The 17,680-nt window shown below is 40.1% G+C and overlaps 1 protein-coding gene across 6 annotated transcripts in view; it reads right to left on the reverse strand.

Moving 5' to 3' along the window:
• The window catches only part of LOC136852274 (T-cell immunomodulatory protein), a 259,930-nt gene that overhangs the window by 146,835 nt on the left and 95,415 nt on the right, over window positions 1–17,680 (reverse strand). For all 6 annotated transcript variants that reach the window (XM_067126747.1, XM_067126749.1, XM_067126746.1 and 3 more), the window contains exon 3: window positions 2,150–2,246. In XM_067126747.1, coding sequence (XP_066982848.1) covers window positions 2,150–2,246 — 97 coding nt within the window. The remainder of the gene's footprint in view (window positions 1–2,149; window positions 2,247–17,680) is intronic.

A 17,680-nucleotide genomic window follows, 5' to 3' on the forward strand; every position in this document is an offset into this window, starting at 1 on the left:
GAAAAATATCAGAGGATTCACAAAACTCAAGAGCAGACCGGCCTTGTTGATCTGTGGAATTTGAATTATGCCACTCACTGAGCTTTGCACTGCAGTCTCCAGAAATAACTGTTAATATTTGGATTCCAGTAAACAGCAAATATGTAAACATTGTAGAACTTAATTAAAATCTCAGAACAAAGAACTTCACGGCAACTACACTCCAGGCTTTCCTGCATGTACTCTCCCCTCTGCCAAGAAAGTGATGCAAACATTGAAGGAGGTTTTGGGGCAGGGAGGAAGGAGTGGTAAGCTAAACCTACTCACCTTCTTACTTTACTGAAACCCTCCCAGCAAAAAAGTAGTAATGGTGGGGATCTACCTAACTGACGGCATGAAGGTCCACAAGCATTCTGTTATTCCTTTCAACTCCATTAAGCATACTATTTTTTTATGATAAAGTAAACAAATCACTCAAAACACAAGTTCCAACTAGCAGTCAGCAGGAGCGCAGCAAGAAATCCTTACTTGAAGGCGGCAGAAGACAAGTGTTTAGGTGAGGGCAGGTGAGAGTATTCCCCAACTTATTTAATTATCTTGTTACTAAGTTTCAATGAGCAATTCCAGCTAGCACTGAGGAATACTCTTTCATAAGAGGTGATGCTGGATGTTTCCTTAAGAGCAAAAATTGATTTAGTTATACAACAGGGACACAAGGGATGCTTAGTGCCACACGCACCAACCTACCATAGCCAGATGATTTTTTTTTCTACGGTCAAGTAATGTGTCTGGGATTTTGTGTTACACATGAAATGGGCTATGTTATAATAATGGGTTTGTGATAAAACAAAAGATAAAAAAAATCATGCTAGTATAGAGATCACTTGACAAATGAGTGACAGTGACATAAAAAAAATGAACACATGATTGTTTCATGCCCACACTAGCTTCTTTATTGTTCCAAATTTTATTTCTTCTTTTATCAGACACTGAAGTCACTTCTTATCCAGTGTTTCTCTCTCATATAAGATTTTTTATTGTAGAGTCACCTTTAATAGTTACTTTAGTTCTCGTACTTTACTAATTGTGAATGTTTGTGACTATTCCAAGACCATAAAATTTTCCTGTATGTAATACTGCTTATAGATAATCCTTTGTAAACAAATCTATATCTTATACTCTTAGGGTGCATCCACACAATGAGACAGTGCCATCAAGCGAACATTGTTACCAGATCATGAAAGGAAGCAGGAATGAGCACCAATGACTGAAGAAGCACAAAAACCATGGACATTGATCTGGCAGCAAAGTGCTACCAGATCTAGCTTAGCACCACAGTCTCTTTACTCATCACTGGGTAGACTGGCAAGCATATTTGAAAACCTGTGTCCACAAACAGGTATTTGACTCATTCAAAATATGGCTTTGAGGGTTAGTTGGTTTCTGCCAGAGTCCAGTGCAGTACAAATTCATTGCCATGGTGTTCAGCAAGCTTAAGAGAAAAGTAAAGAAAACGGCACTGCAGCATTATAATTGCCTTTGGCTGCCATACATTGCTTGAACTCTTTACCACAGGTAGTAAGAATGGTTTCATTATTTTTTTCCATCTCTGACATCACCAAAGCTCTTCTTGCTCCTCCTTGCGGTCTGGTAAAAATATCTTCTGATGGGTACTGTCTGACCATGTAGACACTCCCTTAGAACTCATAGTCTTGTCCAACTCACACCTGATAATGATTGTATTACTATTGTCTTTACTTGTTTTGTTCTGAAGATGACCATTTTACTACTTAATGTTTTTTGCGACTGAAAATTTCCATGTTACTTAATCTTTAAGTGAGCTCTCTTTGTACTATTGACTGTTACTAAATTAGTGCTCTAGCTTCACCACCATCAGTTCCCAGGGTCCTGTAATTCTAGGCACACATTGCTGGTCTTATGCATTCTCACAATTTTTTTTGTTTGTTAAGAGCTAATGTGGTTTTGTTCCACTCTTTTAATTTCAATGATTTATGTGATCTCCCACCATCTACAGCAGCAGGATCTTCTTATTAAGCATGTATATGAGCTGATAACTTCATACGAAAGTATAAGGCTATATTGCATATCAGTTTGTCCATTACAGAAAAAAATTAGAATATCTTTTAAATCTATTAAGAACACTCCTTACCTGTTTCAAGATAGGGATTTGGCTGAGCTGGTGGGGGTACAAAAAACCGGCTGAACATCACACCTGGGGCACCATCTTCTGGGGACATTGATAATTCCTGAATCCAGAAGAGAGCCAAATTAAAAAAAAACCTATTTCCTTATTTGTACATATGCATTCATCTTCTTACTTAATTTATTAAGATTAATAAGAATTTTGAAGGAGCTCAAAAAAAATTAAAGATTAATGGCAGTATCTGCAGAACTCCTTACAATCTTCATGAAGAATCACCTAGGCTAACCAACTGTGGACCCTCCACTGCTGGTGTATCAATTGATATCCCAGAACACATCATAGAACCTCTGCACTTGGCAAAAATATTTGTTCTTTGAGAATCTCTCTAGGTTAAGTTTACAGATTACAATATATCAATTTCTTCATGCCAGTCCTTCTGAAACTTAATGTTTACATACTTCAAGAGTAACTGATCAGAGGTCAACGAGTAGCTTTTGACGAAAGCAGTTTCCCTACCACAAAATGTGTACTTAATAAAAATGTTGATAGTAAGTTGTATTTCTCCTCAGCACACAAACTAGTACCTTTTATATATGAAAATCCTTAGCATGAGCAGGAATAGTCATTAAACTTGGTAAAAAGGTTGTCAAAGCATAACTTATAAAAAGCATAAGTTATAAAATGTTTATTTTTCTTTTGTATAGTCCCCTAGCATTGTTCTGTTGCAGTGTCAGGAAAAAAATTTTAATTTCCCTTATGTTCCAGAAACATTGAAACATTGTGAGTTAATTTTGTATAAAAGTTTAGTTTGAAGAAACATTCATTTATATTAATTTTAGCAAAATTTTATTACAATAATTCTAATTATGATTATTCAAGATATTTCAAAACTGCCCATAAAACCAGTTTTCACTGGCCAGAAGACTGCAACAAGAAGCCATACCAGCAAGATACTGCTAAGGAATATGCTGCTGATGGAAAAGTGTTCAAGAAAGTAGCTTTAGACCTGACTGGACCTACATTGCCAGTGCTGAAGAAGGGCAACAGGGAGATTTTGATGTAATAGACTTGCTATAAGGAACCCAGAAGCAGTAGCATTCCCTAAAATCAAAACCAAGTGGATAACTGAGGAACTACTTGAGGTCTTCAACAGGGTAGGGTTCCCAAGGAAATGTTCAATGACCAAGGTATCTTGTTTACTTCCCAAATGATGAAGAAGGCGAGCTGTCTGGTGAGCACTAAGCAGCTGTTTACAACTCTTGAATAACCAGATATGCAATGGATTGTGCAAAAGGATCAACAGAGTGCTGAAATCTAAGCTGAAGATGTGCCAGGAGTGGCTGAAGGATTGGGACTGTTTGCATATAGAGAGGTACTGCAGTCCAGCACCAGATTTCTATATTTTGAGATACTGTATGGAAGGACCATGAGAGGACTGATCCAGATTCTCAAGGAATTATGGACCAACGATTGCAAGGGTGAAGTACATAACACCTACCAGTGAATGTTGCAGCCAAGGAATTGCCTGAAAGAGATCTTTTGACTAGCCAGAGAGAGGCTATAGGTGGCAGTGGGATGCCAGAAGCATCACTGCACTAAAAGTAACAAAGACTGTCATTTCATGGTGGGACAAAGTATGTTACTGCCAATGAAGGCAAACAAGCCAATGTTACAGTGGAGAGGGACATACAAGTGCAGAGGTGGTTAATCTTATGACTACAGTGCGTCACCGGCTTACGGTAGATTCGATCTTACAGTGCTTTTTCAGTGTTTTATAGTGCTGTAACTTGATGTTACATCAGGTTACAGTGTCATAAGCCCCAATGATGGTGCTAATGGCAAGAACAGGCATCAAGTTAACGGTGCTGTAACTTGATGCAACATCAAGTTACGGTGCCATAACTTGATGCAACTTCAAGTTATGGCACTGTAAGTGCTGTTAAAGCACAATAGTGGCAAAAAACAGACTTGTGGCGGAAATCAACTTACAGCGTGAAGCTGGAACGGATCCTCCACTATAAGTCGAGGTTCATGTCAGTGGAGAACTCGAGGTTTCATGAGAACATCTTGGTCACCTACAATGAGAGGGAAGTGAATAAAGTAGCAGCCGCTGTTGTCCAAGGAGGGAGATGCCTGAAAGTGACCATTATCAAGGAAGAAGCTGACAAGGACAATGCAATCCTGGATAAGGGCTGGTTGGAACTTCGACCATGGGAGTAAGAAGAGAAATACCAAAATTTCAACATTACTGGTGACTTAAGCAAGCAGCAGAGACACTGAATTGACAGGTATCGTTTATGACATGTCACTAAGGAATTGATCCACGAAGTTGAGGAGATGCTCAAGAATGGAATCATACAAAAATCAATGTCTGCATACTGTTCACCATTAACAAGGAGAGGAACAAGGATATATCAGACAGGTTGTGCGTGAATTACCAGCAACTTGATGCCATAACCAAGTCTGACAATGAACCTATTAGAGATCTCAAAGCTATGATGGTAAAACTTCATTATGTCAAAATTTTCACCAAAGTGGATTTGAGCAAGAGACATTGGCAGGTCCTTATGGAAGAAGAATCAAAGGAAAAGACATTGTTCACAATTTCAAGTGGATGATACAAGTTCAAGAAGATGCCATTTGGATTAATGAACTTAAACTTTCAATAGAGTGATAAGGAAAATGCTAGCTGGATCCAAGAACACTTTACTACTTGCATCCCTTCATTGCCAATGAAAAGACAGGTGCTCAGTCAAATAGCTAACCTGCACCCAGTAAAGAGCGAGGAAGAAGATCCAGCCAATACTAACCTGTCTCCTGCAACTGGATACCTAGACGAAGTGCTACCTGTCCAAAAGGGAGCTGAGCTCACTAACCGACCCATTAGCAGCCACCAATGGTCCATGGAAAGCGTGTCCAGGGCAACGTTCTGCAAGTAAAACAACGTACAGGTGATCATACCCGATCATCTCTCAGCACATAATACTTAAAAGCTGACAGGTTCCTGCTGAGTGCAAATTAGTGTGATGCCCCTACCAACATGACGTCTGGGCTGCAGTTATCCTCCCACACTGGAAGAGAAAAAGCCCATGGATCAACCTACAGAGCCAGGAGGAACTGTATTAAAAAAAATTCCTTCCTTAGCTCTGCTAGTAATAACCAAAGAATTGTTGAAATCCAAACCTGCAGCACTGAGTACTTTCAAGATAGTACTGCAGCACTAAACCAAAATCAGAAGTATCTCACAAAAGTTCCTACTGAAGTTCTTCAAAGCGGACAACAAAACAGGTTTGTGACTGCTTGTTCTGAATCTTGTTACAAAGTTCGGGAAAATCGGGAACAAAGATTCCATCCTCCCAAGTGCCATACATACAAGAGCCCAAGTGACTTGCCTATACTGTACCTTGCCGATGCCAGGGCTAACCCAGACAGCCTCTGGATTCAGACCTAAGTCAGACAACCCCTAAGTAAAACTCCTAAAAGAGGGAATCATGACCCTCTGGGGTTTGAATCCCAGAAAAAGACTGATATAGCTTCTCAGGAGTATAAAAGTTCTCCTTGGAAAAGGAAAGATCTGCTCCAAGCATCAAACCCTGATTGAAGGCTGACCAAGCCTTTCTAAAAAAACCAGGGCAGAAAGAAGCTTTACGGAAAAGGTAGGTGAGCAAAACACCACTACTTGCTGACAAACAGCTCTGACAAGAGTTACCTCATCTCCACATCAATAATTGGAGACAATTCTAGTCTTGTAGACTACCGCTCAAGGAACGGATTTATCTGAGAACTCCAATGGTGAGCAAGGAGAGAACCCTCTGACCAAGAGAGGGGCTGGAAAATATCCAGGCATGCATGAAGTGCCAGAGCTCTAAATGCCTGGAGATATCAGATATGAGTGGCTGAATCTGAGGTTAACTAGAGAGGAATACCTCTTAGGACCTAGAACCACATACTGTAACTAGCAGGTACAGAAATTACTTGGCATGGACACATGGGAAGTCCAAGATTTTGCCAGGGGAACAGGAGAAAGCAACCTGCTGCTGACTACATGCTAAAAAAGGCAAAATGGCCATAAATCAAAAGGTTTAGTTATCTTTCAGGAAAGAAACTTCTCTCTATGCTTAAACCAGAGTAAGCATAGCAAAGAAAGAGCCCCAGAGCTACCTGTTGTGCCAAACGGTAACCAGGGATCTCAAGCAACTTCTTTACCATACAGGTGATTAGGGACCAACGTCCCCAATTGTAGAGCTGGTGTCGAAAGGATCCAATCTTCTACACCAAAGAGACTCACCACTTTGAGCAATGCCCAGAAGTCTCCTACCCCTCACTGGATGCATTCAACCAAGAAAGTATCCCTGGGAAACTAGCTGGCACTCCCATGTACAGCTCCAGTTGTCATGTCATAGTCTCAGTCACCTGAAAAGACAACTTCTTGAGACTAAGTCAGGAAAGGAAGCGAGGTTATTCTCAGAACCTGCCTCTGCAAGGATGGTCACAACCCCAAACCTGAAACAACAGAACTTGTGTGTAGCCTCCCTGAGTTTGCTAATGCAAGAATCCTTAGAAAAGACTCTTGTTAATGCAGTAAATCAGCAACCCAGGCGTTCACTCTCTGATCGGGAAAGAGAAAAATCTTAAAGTTTAGCACTGCTGAACTTGAGAAAGCAGGTTGTCTTATACCCAACACTACAGTAAGTTTGTCAGGAAAAGTCAGCCTGAATACAACCAGTATACCCCTCATGAAAGAGTATCAAGCAAAGGATTTACCAAATAACACTACTGTTTTTACAACAGAATTGTGTGAAATAATTTCCACACATTATTATTATATTTGAAACATTCCAACATCCTCAAAGGTCATAGTTGGCTGAAAATAAGGTTTGACCGCAAAAAAAAAAAAGGTTACAAAAGGTTTCTCAACTGGTTATTGTAGTATCAGGTGTGCTTAATAACACATCAAAAGTCTACCACAATCTGATCATGCAAAAGGTCTGACTTCCAAGATGGTGTCTATAATAGCCCCTTAATCCTCAAAATGCCTGTTACCCTTCATCATTCAAACTAGATAAGTAATGCTGATGCTTAACACCTTACTTGGGGATCTGGAAGTCTAATTATCATATTTGCATTATATTGAAGTGATTATGTACTCACAAAATCCAAGATGGTGGACCAATATAGTAGCCATACTATGAAAATCTCCATTATTCATTCTAATTTATTTTATACAAGTAAATTTAGTGTCTAAAAACCTGTTTTGGTGATTTGGGAATCCAATGAGCATATCTGAATTACAGTATATTGAGGTAGGTCTAATTATATATATACAAAATTTAATATGGAGGATCAATATGGCTGCCAAACAAAAAAGTAATTACTTATTTTAACTCATTTTACACATGTAAATTTACTGTCTAAACCCCTGTTTTGGAAACCTAGGAATCCAATAAATTTATTTAAATCACAATATATTACAATGATTACATATTTATAAAACCTAAGATGGATGACCAATATGGCTGCCAAACTACAAAAAAATCATTAGCCTATTCATTTCAACTCATATTACAGAAGTAAACTTGCTGTCTAAACCCGTGTTTTAGGGATATGTCAATCCAATTAGCCTATCTGACTTACAGTAAACTGAAGTGATTATATATATAAATACAAAATCAATGGTGGAGGAACAAAATAGCTGCCTAATTAAGAAAATCCCCATTACTCATATCAATTTACTTTAGTCATGTAAATTTGGTGTCTAAATCCCTTTTTGGGAATACACCCAAAGCATTAAAAGTAAGGTTTTCTTAGGATTTTGACGATTTGCGACGACTTTTCAGTTTACGACATGGCATAGGAAAAGAACCCCCGTCGTAAACTGGGGACTGCCTATAATGCAGATATGCTAATTAGGGTTCCAGATCCCCAAAATAAGGTGTTAAGCACCAGCATTGCTTATCTACTTTGAATAATGAAGAGTAACATGCATTTTAAGGATTTAGGGCCTATTATAGACGCCATCTTGGAAATCAGACCTTTTGCATGGTCAAATTATGGTAGACTTTTGATATGTTATTAAGCACACCTAATACTACAATAAACAGTTGAGAAACCTTTTGTAGCAATTTTTTTGGGGTAAGGTGCTTTTTTTTCATAAATGCAGCCCACTATCTCAGGCACAGATAATTAGATCCACATACCCTAAAGTATATGAAATTGGTGTGAATGTTGAAATATGTCAGTCCCTACTCTTTTCAACATAAGTAATGAAGATGCTGATAAAACAGCCAAAGTTGTTCCTGCTATAAATGATCCTGGTCAGTAATTATTCAACCCATCATTTATAATAAATGGCAGACTTTATGGAATAATGAATCTTACCAAAATGAAACAATATAAATACTACACTTGAGTAATTTTACCTGCTCCTTGAATAGGCCACACCCAGTTCACCCAAGGATAACTGAAAAAAAGCCACCATCACCAGTTCCCTATATGAATGGAATGCAGATCAATACCACCAGTTATACACATTTCATGTAAAAGAAAATTCACCACTTCATGAAATTTTGGAATTTCATAATTTATCCAATTCTTCAATTTTTAACTGTGGTCTGGTAAACCTGCTTATTCAAAACCATATCAAATTTAAAGATACACTATATAAGTACTGTATGCTGAGCTGTTCCATTACTTTCTATTATGTAATTCTTGTATTTTTTTGGCCTTGGGCGCTTGGGCAATCAGTCTAACATTGAAGCACAGTATTTATATGATAAGTTTCTTAATCTACTTAATAGGAATACTGAGTATTTAGTGTTAGTTATGATTAAACTGTGATTTTTGGACATTAATTACTTGCTTAATATTTATCTCTACTGAGGTTTGTCTTCTGCAAAAATTTTCTTAAATGAGTCTGCTGATTGGCATCATACTTGCAAGGGTTTGTAAGTCCTATTATGTATTTGTGTTAAGCCTATAGAAGGACCCACATGTTAAGTATAGGAGCTGCAAGACAGGTTTGTTTGTTGTAAATCTTCAGTGAGACCTAGGAAGGCTGGCTGCCTGTCCAGTGGACATTGTTTGTGGAAATTAACCCAGAGAAAGCCTAAGGCTACATGGGGAACCATTTTAAGTGTGAATGCTCCAATCAGCCACATCTTTAAAAAAAATTTGCTCATGTTTCAACTGCATGTTTTTGGGAACATATTATTATTTGGCATATTTTAAGTACTGGGGTTGTTTTTCATTAGCCTTTGACTGTAATTCTATGTGTCATATACATAAAAAATTTAAAGACTATTTTTACCATCAGTGAAAAGAGTAAAAATTAATAGTGATTTTTTTTGTATCCCTCATCAGATAGCCAACCACTAGTTTTCATCTTTTTCATAACATTACACAAGCCCACTTTCACAATGTTTTACAGACTAAAACACAAATATAAGTATATAAAATTAATTATATTCTTTTACTGATTATGATATCTTATGAATGATGCATAATAACAACAGACTAAATGTACAATTATTTTACATAAAAAATACAGATTTTGACATAGGAAAAACCTACTTTTGGTAGCCGCTGTGAATCCTCAAAGGAGTTACTCTCATGGTTTACCCTCAACTCAATAAGACAGACTAACCAACCTCAAAGAATTCTCTTCTAGTCAGTCTCAGTCAGAACAGCACATGTTGGCAATGACAGAATATAAAGGACTGAAGACAAGAGAGCTTTATTTTTATCTACAGCGACTGCCTCGGTTCTTCCCTCATCCTTCACACACTGATGTGGCAACAGTGCGTATATTAGCCATTTTCCTCATTAATTATGCCAGGTCTGTGCAAGATAAATGTTCACCCCTGTCCCAAGAATTTTTGTAAGGGAAAGTGGGTGGGCTTGAGGACTCACAGACTACTAAAAATAGGTTTTTCTTATGTCACACCCTGTTTTTTTATTGCGTAGCCCATGTTCATCCTCAAAGGAACTTACAAAAGAAACTGACCAGTGATGAAATGGCAAAGCTCCTAATAAATTAATCCCAACAACCCAGATAAAATTCTGGTCCCGGGTGAAGTCATAAGTTATCAACCACATTCTTTATTCCATATACCCATTACGGTTTTGCAACAAAGAACAGGAAACAACACATGAACCTGAATATATATCAAGACAGTTCTAAGGTGATTTATCCAAATACATTGGGTCCAGCTGAGGGATTATTGCACCTTTCCCGGCAATATGTCAGCATGACCACAACATCAAGAAGGCCCTTGGTTTCTCACTGAAGCACCTATGGGGCCAGGGATTACCAAACCACCTACTGATACACAATGTAGTCGAATTTGTTCAAGCTCATGGCAATAGTGTTTCAGGAATACTACCTCTGATGACTACCTTGTAAACTCCGAGACTTCTTCAAAACATTTCTGGAGAAAGCCAATGATGTACTTACCTTTCAGAATGTCATGTGACTTGGGAAAGGATTGAGGTCTACCTTTTTAATGAGGAACACTAAAACAATTAAGCCCATGTAGAGAGAGCAGTTGTTTGTGCTAGGGTGTAGGAAAAGCGGCCCATCTGCAATGTTTGCCATGACACCTAGGTAAACCTTGAGTGCTTGAACCGGGAATAATGTTTTATCTGAAATACTGAGCTCCCTTATCAGAATAAGGGATTTCCTCTTTAAAGGGTTCTCATTCTTGGCCAAGAATGATGGACCAGGAGACAATGTTGTCCCTCATCTACGAGAACCCAGTTTGCAAATCCGAGCTCCTGATGACAAAGCAGTCAAGAAGATGACCTTTTGGAGCATAGTTGTAGTTGCATTGGGCCCATTGAACTGAGGGGATGGCTGGAGTCTAAGCACCTTATTCAGGGACCAGGTAATGGGAAGCCTTGCATAACCAGTCTAGAAGGGAAGTAACAATTTCTATATTAGAATAAATTACAAAACCATAAAGCAAGGGTTCTGACAATGCTGCCTTGCATGCCATGACTATTATAATAACAAGACACTTGTCCTAAAAAAGATATATACAAAAATGTAGAACTGTTTCAATGAAGATTTCAACTGGGCTCTCAGCATGAATGTAATCTAACCACATTTTCCAAACGGACTGGTACTGTTATCCACATGTAAAGTTAACAGCTCAAAAAGGAGAATGTATGGACAACTTTCCCTTCTACTTTCTGGGATAGAATAGGAGTTGGTATTGGAATCAATTTCTTTGTCCGTTGTTAAAGAAAAAAAGGAACCAATGACTGTTTGGCCAATTTGGGGCTACTAAATAAGCGGTTCCACTGAAAGTTAGTAATTTGTTCAAAACCTTCGAAATCTGGGACAATGGAGGAAGGAGGTATATCATCCTCCACTTGTTCCAATCTCTTGTAGGAATGCATCTCGTGTAGGAATTCATCTCTTGCTACCTGCTTGATTGCCCAAGTATGGAGACATACACTGGAAGTTGATGGTTCTCGCATGTGCCAAACAGGTCCACTTCTGGATGTGGAAGCATATGGGCAATTAATTGAAAGGAGTGTTTGTCCAACATCCACAGGTGAGGTGAACTGCGAACAAGTACCACTTGAGCCATCCATAGGATAGCTAGCATTACTGCATTGAGAGGGGCTGAGTGTGAGCCCAACCTCTTGATGCAAGACATTGCAGTCATACTGTCTTGAACTTACAAAATATGGGTCCCTTTCTGAGGTTTCAATTTCTCTGAGGGACAGAAAAACAGCCGTCAGCTCCAGGAAGTTGATATGACACTTCCTCAGGACAGGTGATCAACCTCCCACTAAATGATGGCCCTCCCAGTGGCGTCCCAACCCGTCAAGGAGGCATTTGTATGTATTATCATCCTTACGGACAAGGGAGTCAGGTCAACCTGTTTGGCCAGAGACCCCTTCCAGGTCCACTGACAGAGCATCTTCCCAACTCTCTGACTCTTCGGATGAAGGTGATCATGAAGCCTTTTTCTTTCTTTACAGTCTGAGGATTGGATCTACCACAGACGCAAACTGTAACAGGCCCAACAATCACTCCAACAGTCATCTGGAAAAACTGGGCTGTGCAAGGAACCTTTTCAAGTCCTTCCTTAATTGGTTTGAGTACTGGTGGGAAAAGACAACCAGCAGCAAAGAGTATCTCAACAAAGTTCCAGCAACAGAAAACCTCTACAAGGACAACTGGAGAACTTAGAGATGTGACAGCTCCAAGTGCGTTGTCCCATGTTCAATCTTCCCGAGTTAGCTGAAGCAAGAATTCTAAGAAAAGGCTCTTGTTGCTGCCATAAACCAGCAAAGCAGTTGCTCAGTCTCTGGTTGGGAAATAAGATAAAAATCTCCAAGTTTATCACCACTAAACTAGAGAAAGAAGGTTGGCCAATGGCCCACAACTGCAGCGAGTCTATCATGAAAAACCAGTACAGGCAGTCCCCAGTTATCGGTGGACTCGTTTTATCGGCAACCTGGTTTTATGGGGCTTGTCTAGCAATGAAAATTGGCGATTTTCGACACCGAAAATCACCGATTTCCGCTTATCCGCGCCAATGATTGGGTATTGGTGCCAATACATACCTAACAAGAGGCACTGATCTGCGGTTATCGGCGCTGAAAATCATCAATTCCAGTTATCGGTGCTAAAAATCACAGATTTCCAGTTATCAGCGATTTTCGCTTATCGTTGTGCTGTTGGAATGGAACCCCTGCCAATAACCAGGGACTGCTTGTATCCAAATACATCCAGTATACCTTTCACAAAAGTGTCATTGGCACCAACGTACTCTTTGTTAGACCTAGGGTAAGATGACTGAAAGTTCCGATGAAAGACCTCCTCCCAGAGAGTAAAGCTGAGGTATTTCCGAGACGACCAATATCTGTATTGAAAAATACCCATCCTTTTAGTGCCTCAAAAATTAGAGAAGTTTCTCTCCCTTGACTTCTTGCGCCAATCTTCAGCATCGCACACCCCCTACTAAAGGTGAGGTTCCATTGCGAGCCATGAATAAGGTGAGGAAATGGGCCAGAAAAAGGTAAGAGATGTCAGGGACTCAAATGAGACTGGCACTCTCTTACGAATGGCAGCTGCAAGGAAAGAATGCCGCCCTTGAAGTATACCTTAGTTTTACCAGACCACTGAGCTGATTAACAGCTCTCCTAGGGCTGGCCCGAAGGATTAGACTTTATTTTACGTGGCTAAGAACCAATTGGTTACTTAGCAACAGGACCTACAGCTTATTGTGGAATCCGAACCACATTATAGCGAGAAATGAATTTCCATCACCAGAAATAAATTCCTCTAACTCTTCATCAGCCGGCCGGGGAATTGAACTCCGGCCCATCGAGTGACAGTCCGCAGCTCTACCGACTCACCCAATGAAGAGCTACCCCCACTGATAACCAGGGACTGCCTATACCTGTCACTAACGAGCACCCCGATCCAAAGATTTGAGCCATCTATAGTGCCTGAGCCACACAACTGAATTGCACTAGCCTCTCTCTAACAGCCCCAAAGAGCCAGAGACAGAAGGGTCGAAGTGCTAAACCATCACCATGACCGTCCTGCCATGGAAGGACCTTGAACACCAGCTAATCACTCCCTGAAGACTTAATTCAAAACCCAAGAATTCGGGAACCAAATGAACAGAGCAAATGGGCCAAGCAAACTCTTCCCCGTGCAATCCTGAAGATCGCTGGGGAAAAGTCAACGTGTTTCCCTATCACCCCAGTCACCGGACCAAGGAAAGATAGGGAGAACTCTGGGCCATCAGCAAACCTAAGCTAACCCACAGATCGGGTAACAAAGGCCAACGGTCCACGCAAACCCCTCTCTATACAATCCTGAAGGATTGACCATAGAAAACCAGGGAGAACTCTCCAAACTCATTGTCACTCGTAAACCCAGTCCGTAGACCAGGAAAACGAGGAGAGGATGAGCTGCACAAAGGAACAATGCACTACTTCTCTCAGAGAGAGGAAGAATTTAACTTGAAGCAAGCTCGAAAGCTTACAGAGATGAGAAAAAGAGAACCTCATGTTTAAGGGAATGATCTCCCTGCCAGGGAAATCAATTGCCAAAAGCAATCAAAACTCCCTGCCCTACCCTGAAGGGAAGGAATGGAATGAGACACAGAATTTACGCCAAAGCCCAAGCACTGGGACCTATGAGGTCATTCAGCGCTGAAAGGGAAATTGAGAGTAGAAAGACTTGAAAGGTGTAACAGGAAGAAAATCTTGTACAGAAAGAACCTTAATAAGCCTTCTAATGCAGGGCAGAGTCCCCCAAAACTCTAATCTCACAGTTTTAGTCAGTGGGGACAAGGTTTAGAAGACAGACATAGATGATAATGAAGAAAGGAAGAGCACTTCTACCTCCTCCTACCACTGTCGAAACTTGCCTCATCGACAGTAGTTGAGAATCACAAACACTAAGCCACAGAAATCACATGACTAAGGCTACATAGCTTATTTTCAATGGACAGAAAGAAAGGCCATGATAGCAAGAATACCTTAAATAAGGTAAGCCTTACTCTCATGGATCTTCCAAGTGGCTAAACATACCATACCTGAAAGGTTAATATGTTAGTAAGTATACTGAAGAATGATACAGGAGCTGTTATGTGTCCGATGAAAAAAGTATTCTTAGTGGCAAGGAAAAAACAAACTCAACTCCTTGCAAGATGGCTTATTTGACCAATGGATTTGAAAAATTACAATATAAACATGCAGTCAACAACCAATAAAGGAAAAGGAACATTTATATTTAATTAACAAAAGTTGGGTAGAGTCATACAAAGCATCTGGACTCGACAGCAGCTGGAAGCAAAGTGGAGTGCAGAACGACAGGTGGGTGGGCTTCCCACCGCCTGTTTGTAGTTTACTACTTTGTCAATAAGTCTGAATCATGCAACAAAGGAAACTTCTTTCTAAGCAACCTAAACAGCCTTAAATAATACTAGAGTAACAGATATAAGAATAAAACTCCTTATATTCATTTGCTGCTAAAAGAACTGTGGGTATCATTCGCCCCTTCACCGGTTCTCTCCCTCTTCTCTACATGGGTAAGCCCTTAATACACCATCTGTTCAAAGTGACTGCCAAAGATCCTTATCCTCAGGTGCAACCATCAAAGATGCAACTCCTCACCGGAGGCAGACAACTAGCAAAAGTGGGAAACAAAAGAGGGAGCGTCTGGTCACAGCAGCTGAACATGTGCCCGGCCACCAAGACACCTGGGAAGGTGATCTCACCATGCGGGGCTGACCACCACGTGCGTGGCCCTTTAGAAAATGGAGCGACGGCTGCCACGAAAACTGGGAAGGTGATCTCACCGTGTGGGGCCCTTTAGAAAACAGACTGGGCATTGACTAAAACGCCACCTACCAGGATGCCTAGGCGTAATCCTCCGAAGCTACATAGGGCCCTGCACCAGCAGTTTGACCTGAAAAGCACCCAGAACTTAACCGAGGATACTTGCTGTCCTTTCCCTCTTGCCTGTCCTTTGTGCTCCTTCCACGTGCTTGTCCTCAAACCAGTACCTTTTGTACGTGGCATCCTCTTCATTTTCCTCCCTCCACTGCCAACGCCCTATCAGACAAGGACACCGTCATCCTGACAAAGGTAATGTGGCAAAATAAGATTTCTGTTAGTGGGTCACAACCCCATAACTCCTCTGTCTGATTTATTTTCTGTTTCACTGTGTGAGTACCCTAAGTAGATTTGTGTTGAAGTGTCTAGTGTTAACGTAATTGTGCATTTAAAGATTGTAACAGAGTTGCTTGGCATCATCTGTGCGTTCCCTCAGTTCCCTTTGAGTGGGTTATTGTTTCATGCAAGTAACCGTCTTGCATCTCATTGCATATTGGCCTTGGCTGTGGAACCAACTCTTCGGCTCTCACCCATGTGCAGTGGCTACCCCTCTGCGATGTTCCTTTCCTGAATACATCATTGGCGTAGAATTTTTATCCTGTGTAGGATCCATTCATTTAGCAGGACCTTGTTATTACCTGGTCCACAATTCCTCATTCTTCTGATCCGAGTGTGTTATGTAAAATACAATTAATTAAGAGAACTCCTTGTGTTTACGTAATCTTTTCTCACATGAAGAAAGCCCTAAGCCTGTGTTTCCTTTTGACTGAATCTTCTATGGATCTGCCTTAACCAGTCAGATTTTATTCAAAACATGGTAGTTTTCTTGGTAATGTTAAGAACTCCCTGTGATCATCTGTTGCAGCCCATAATCCCAGTAAGTAACCAAGGTGGAGACGTAGCAATGGCCATTCCAGATCATGTTCACAAGCTAAATCATATGTAAAGAACTTCAAGTTAATATTTGTGTAGGAACAAAGCTATTTTTATTTAGAAAAGCCCATGGCATCTCAAATCCAAGGGTCACCAACTCAAATTTTACAGCTTGAATGGATGTATATAAGGTCCCTTTTCAGTGGTAAAACTTCATGATCATAGCATGAAAATGCAAAATAAGTGCTTGGTCCCCTGAAAGGTAATACAGTAGACACCCAGTATTCGCAGGAGTTAGGGATCAACAGCCCGTGAATAGCTGAAATTCACAAATACTTGAGACCCTCTCTAAAAACACTTATAACTGCCTATTTTAATAGTTCAAACACCAAATATACCTTAAACTATCATCCTAAAACACTTTAAAATTTCAAAGTCATCTTAAAAATACTGTATATGGCTTACAGCAACATGTGAATTCTCCAACAACTGTTACTCTTACCAGGGCACAAACTAATCAAGTTACCCCTATACAGTAAAACCCCCGTATTCGCGGTCTCACGATTTGTGGATTTCTCTGTGGAACGTATATACACATTATTCGTGAAAAATTTGCCCATTCGCTGTATTTTTCACTGAGAAATATTCACTAATTACTGTATTTTCATATCATTTCATGACTTTTTGTGATAAGACTATTAAAATACTCAGGTATAAGCTTTTTTAGAGGGTTTTTTGTGTTTGAACTATTTAAATACGCAGTTCTAAGTGTTTTTAGAGGGGTTTTAAGTATTCGCATCCCCCGCGAATACGGGGGGTTTACTCTATTCAGGCACATACACTTTCTTTCATACAGTATTCACGCCTTACTGTTTTCTTTGAACATAGAGAGGGGTAACATTGGTACATCGCTTGGTGAACGTTTTTGAGAAAAAAAAATTTTATTGATATTTTGCTGTTTATACTAAAACTAAAATCTGAAAATTAGTACAGGTAGTGCTCGAGTTACAATAATTCGACTTACGATAATTCGCTTTTATGATGGGGTTAGCAATTAATATCGATGCGACAATATTTTGAAAATATGTATTTTTAAATTTCGCGGGCGACTGACGCAGGTAACAGCGTACAATCAGGCAGCGTACGGTGTACGATACGTTCGCCCGAGAGGCTGGAATAGGTACATTAATTCAATGAGCCAACCTCACTTGCTCTTGTGTCGGAAGTTGAAATAGGTCAGTGTTCGTTTGCAATTTTTGTGCGGTTGTAAATACAGGTAGTGCACAAGTTACGATA

The sequence above is a fragment of the Macrobrachium rosenbergii genome, chromosome 25 (genome assembly GCF_040412425.1).
Source record: "Macrobrachium rosenbergii isolate ZJJX-2024 chromosome 25, ASM4041242v1, whole genome shotgun sequence".
Classification (NCBI taxonomy): domain Eukaryota; kingdom Metazoa; phylum Arthropoda; class Malacostraca; order Decapoda; family Palaemonidae; genus Macrobrachium; species Macrobrachium rosenbergii.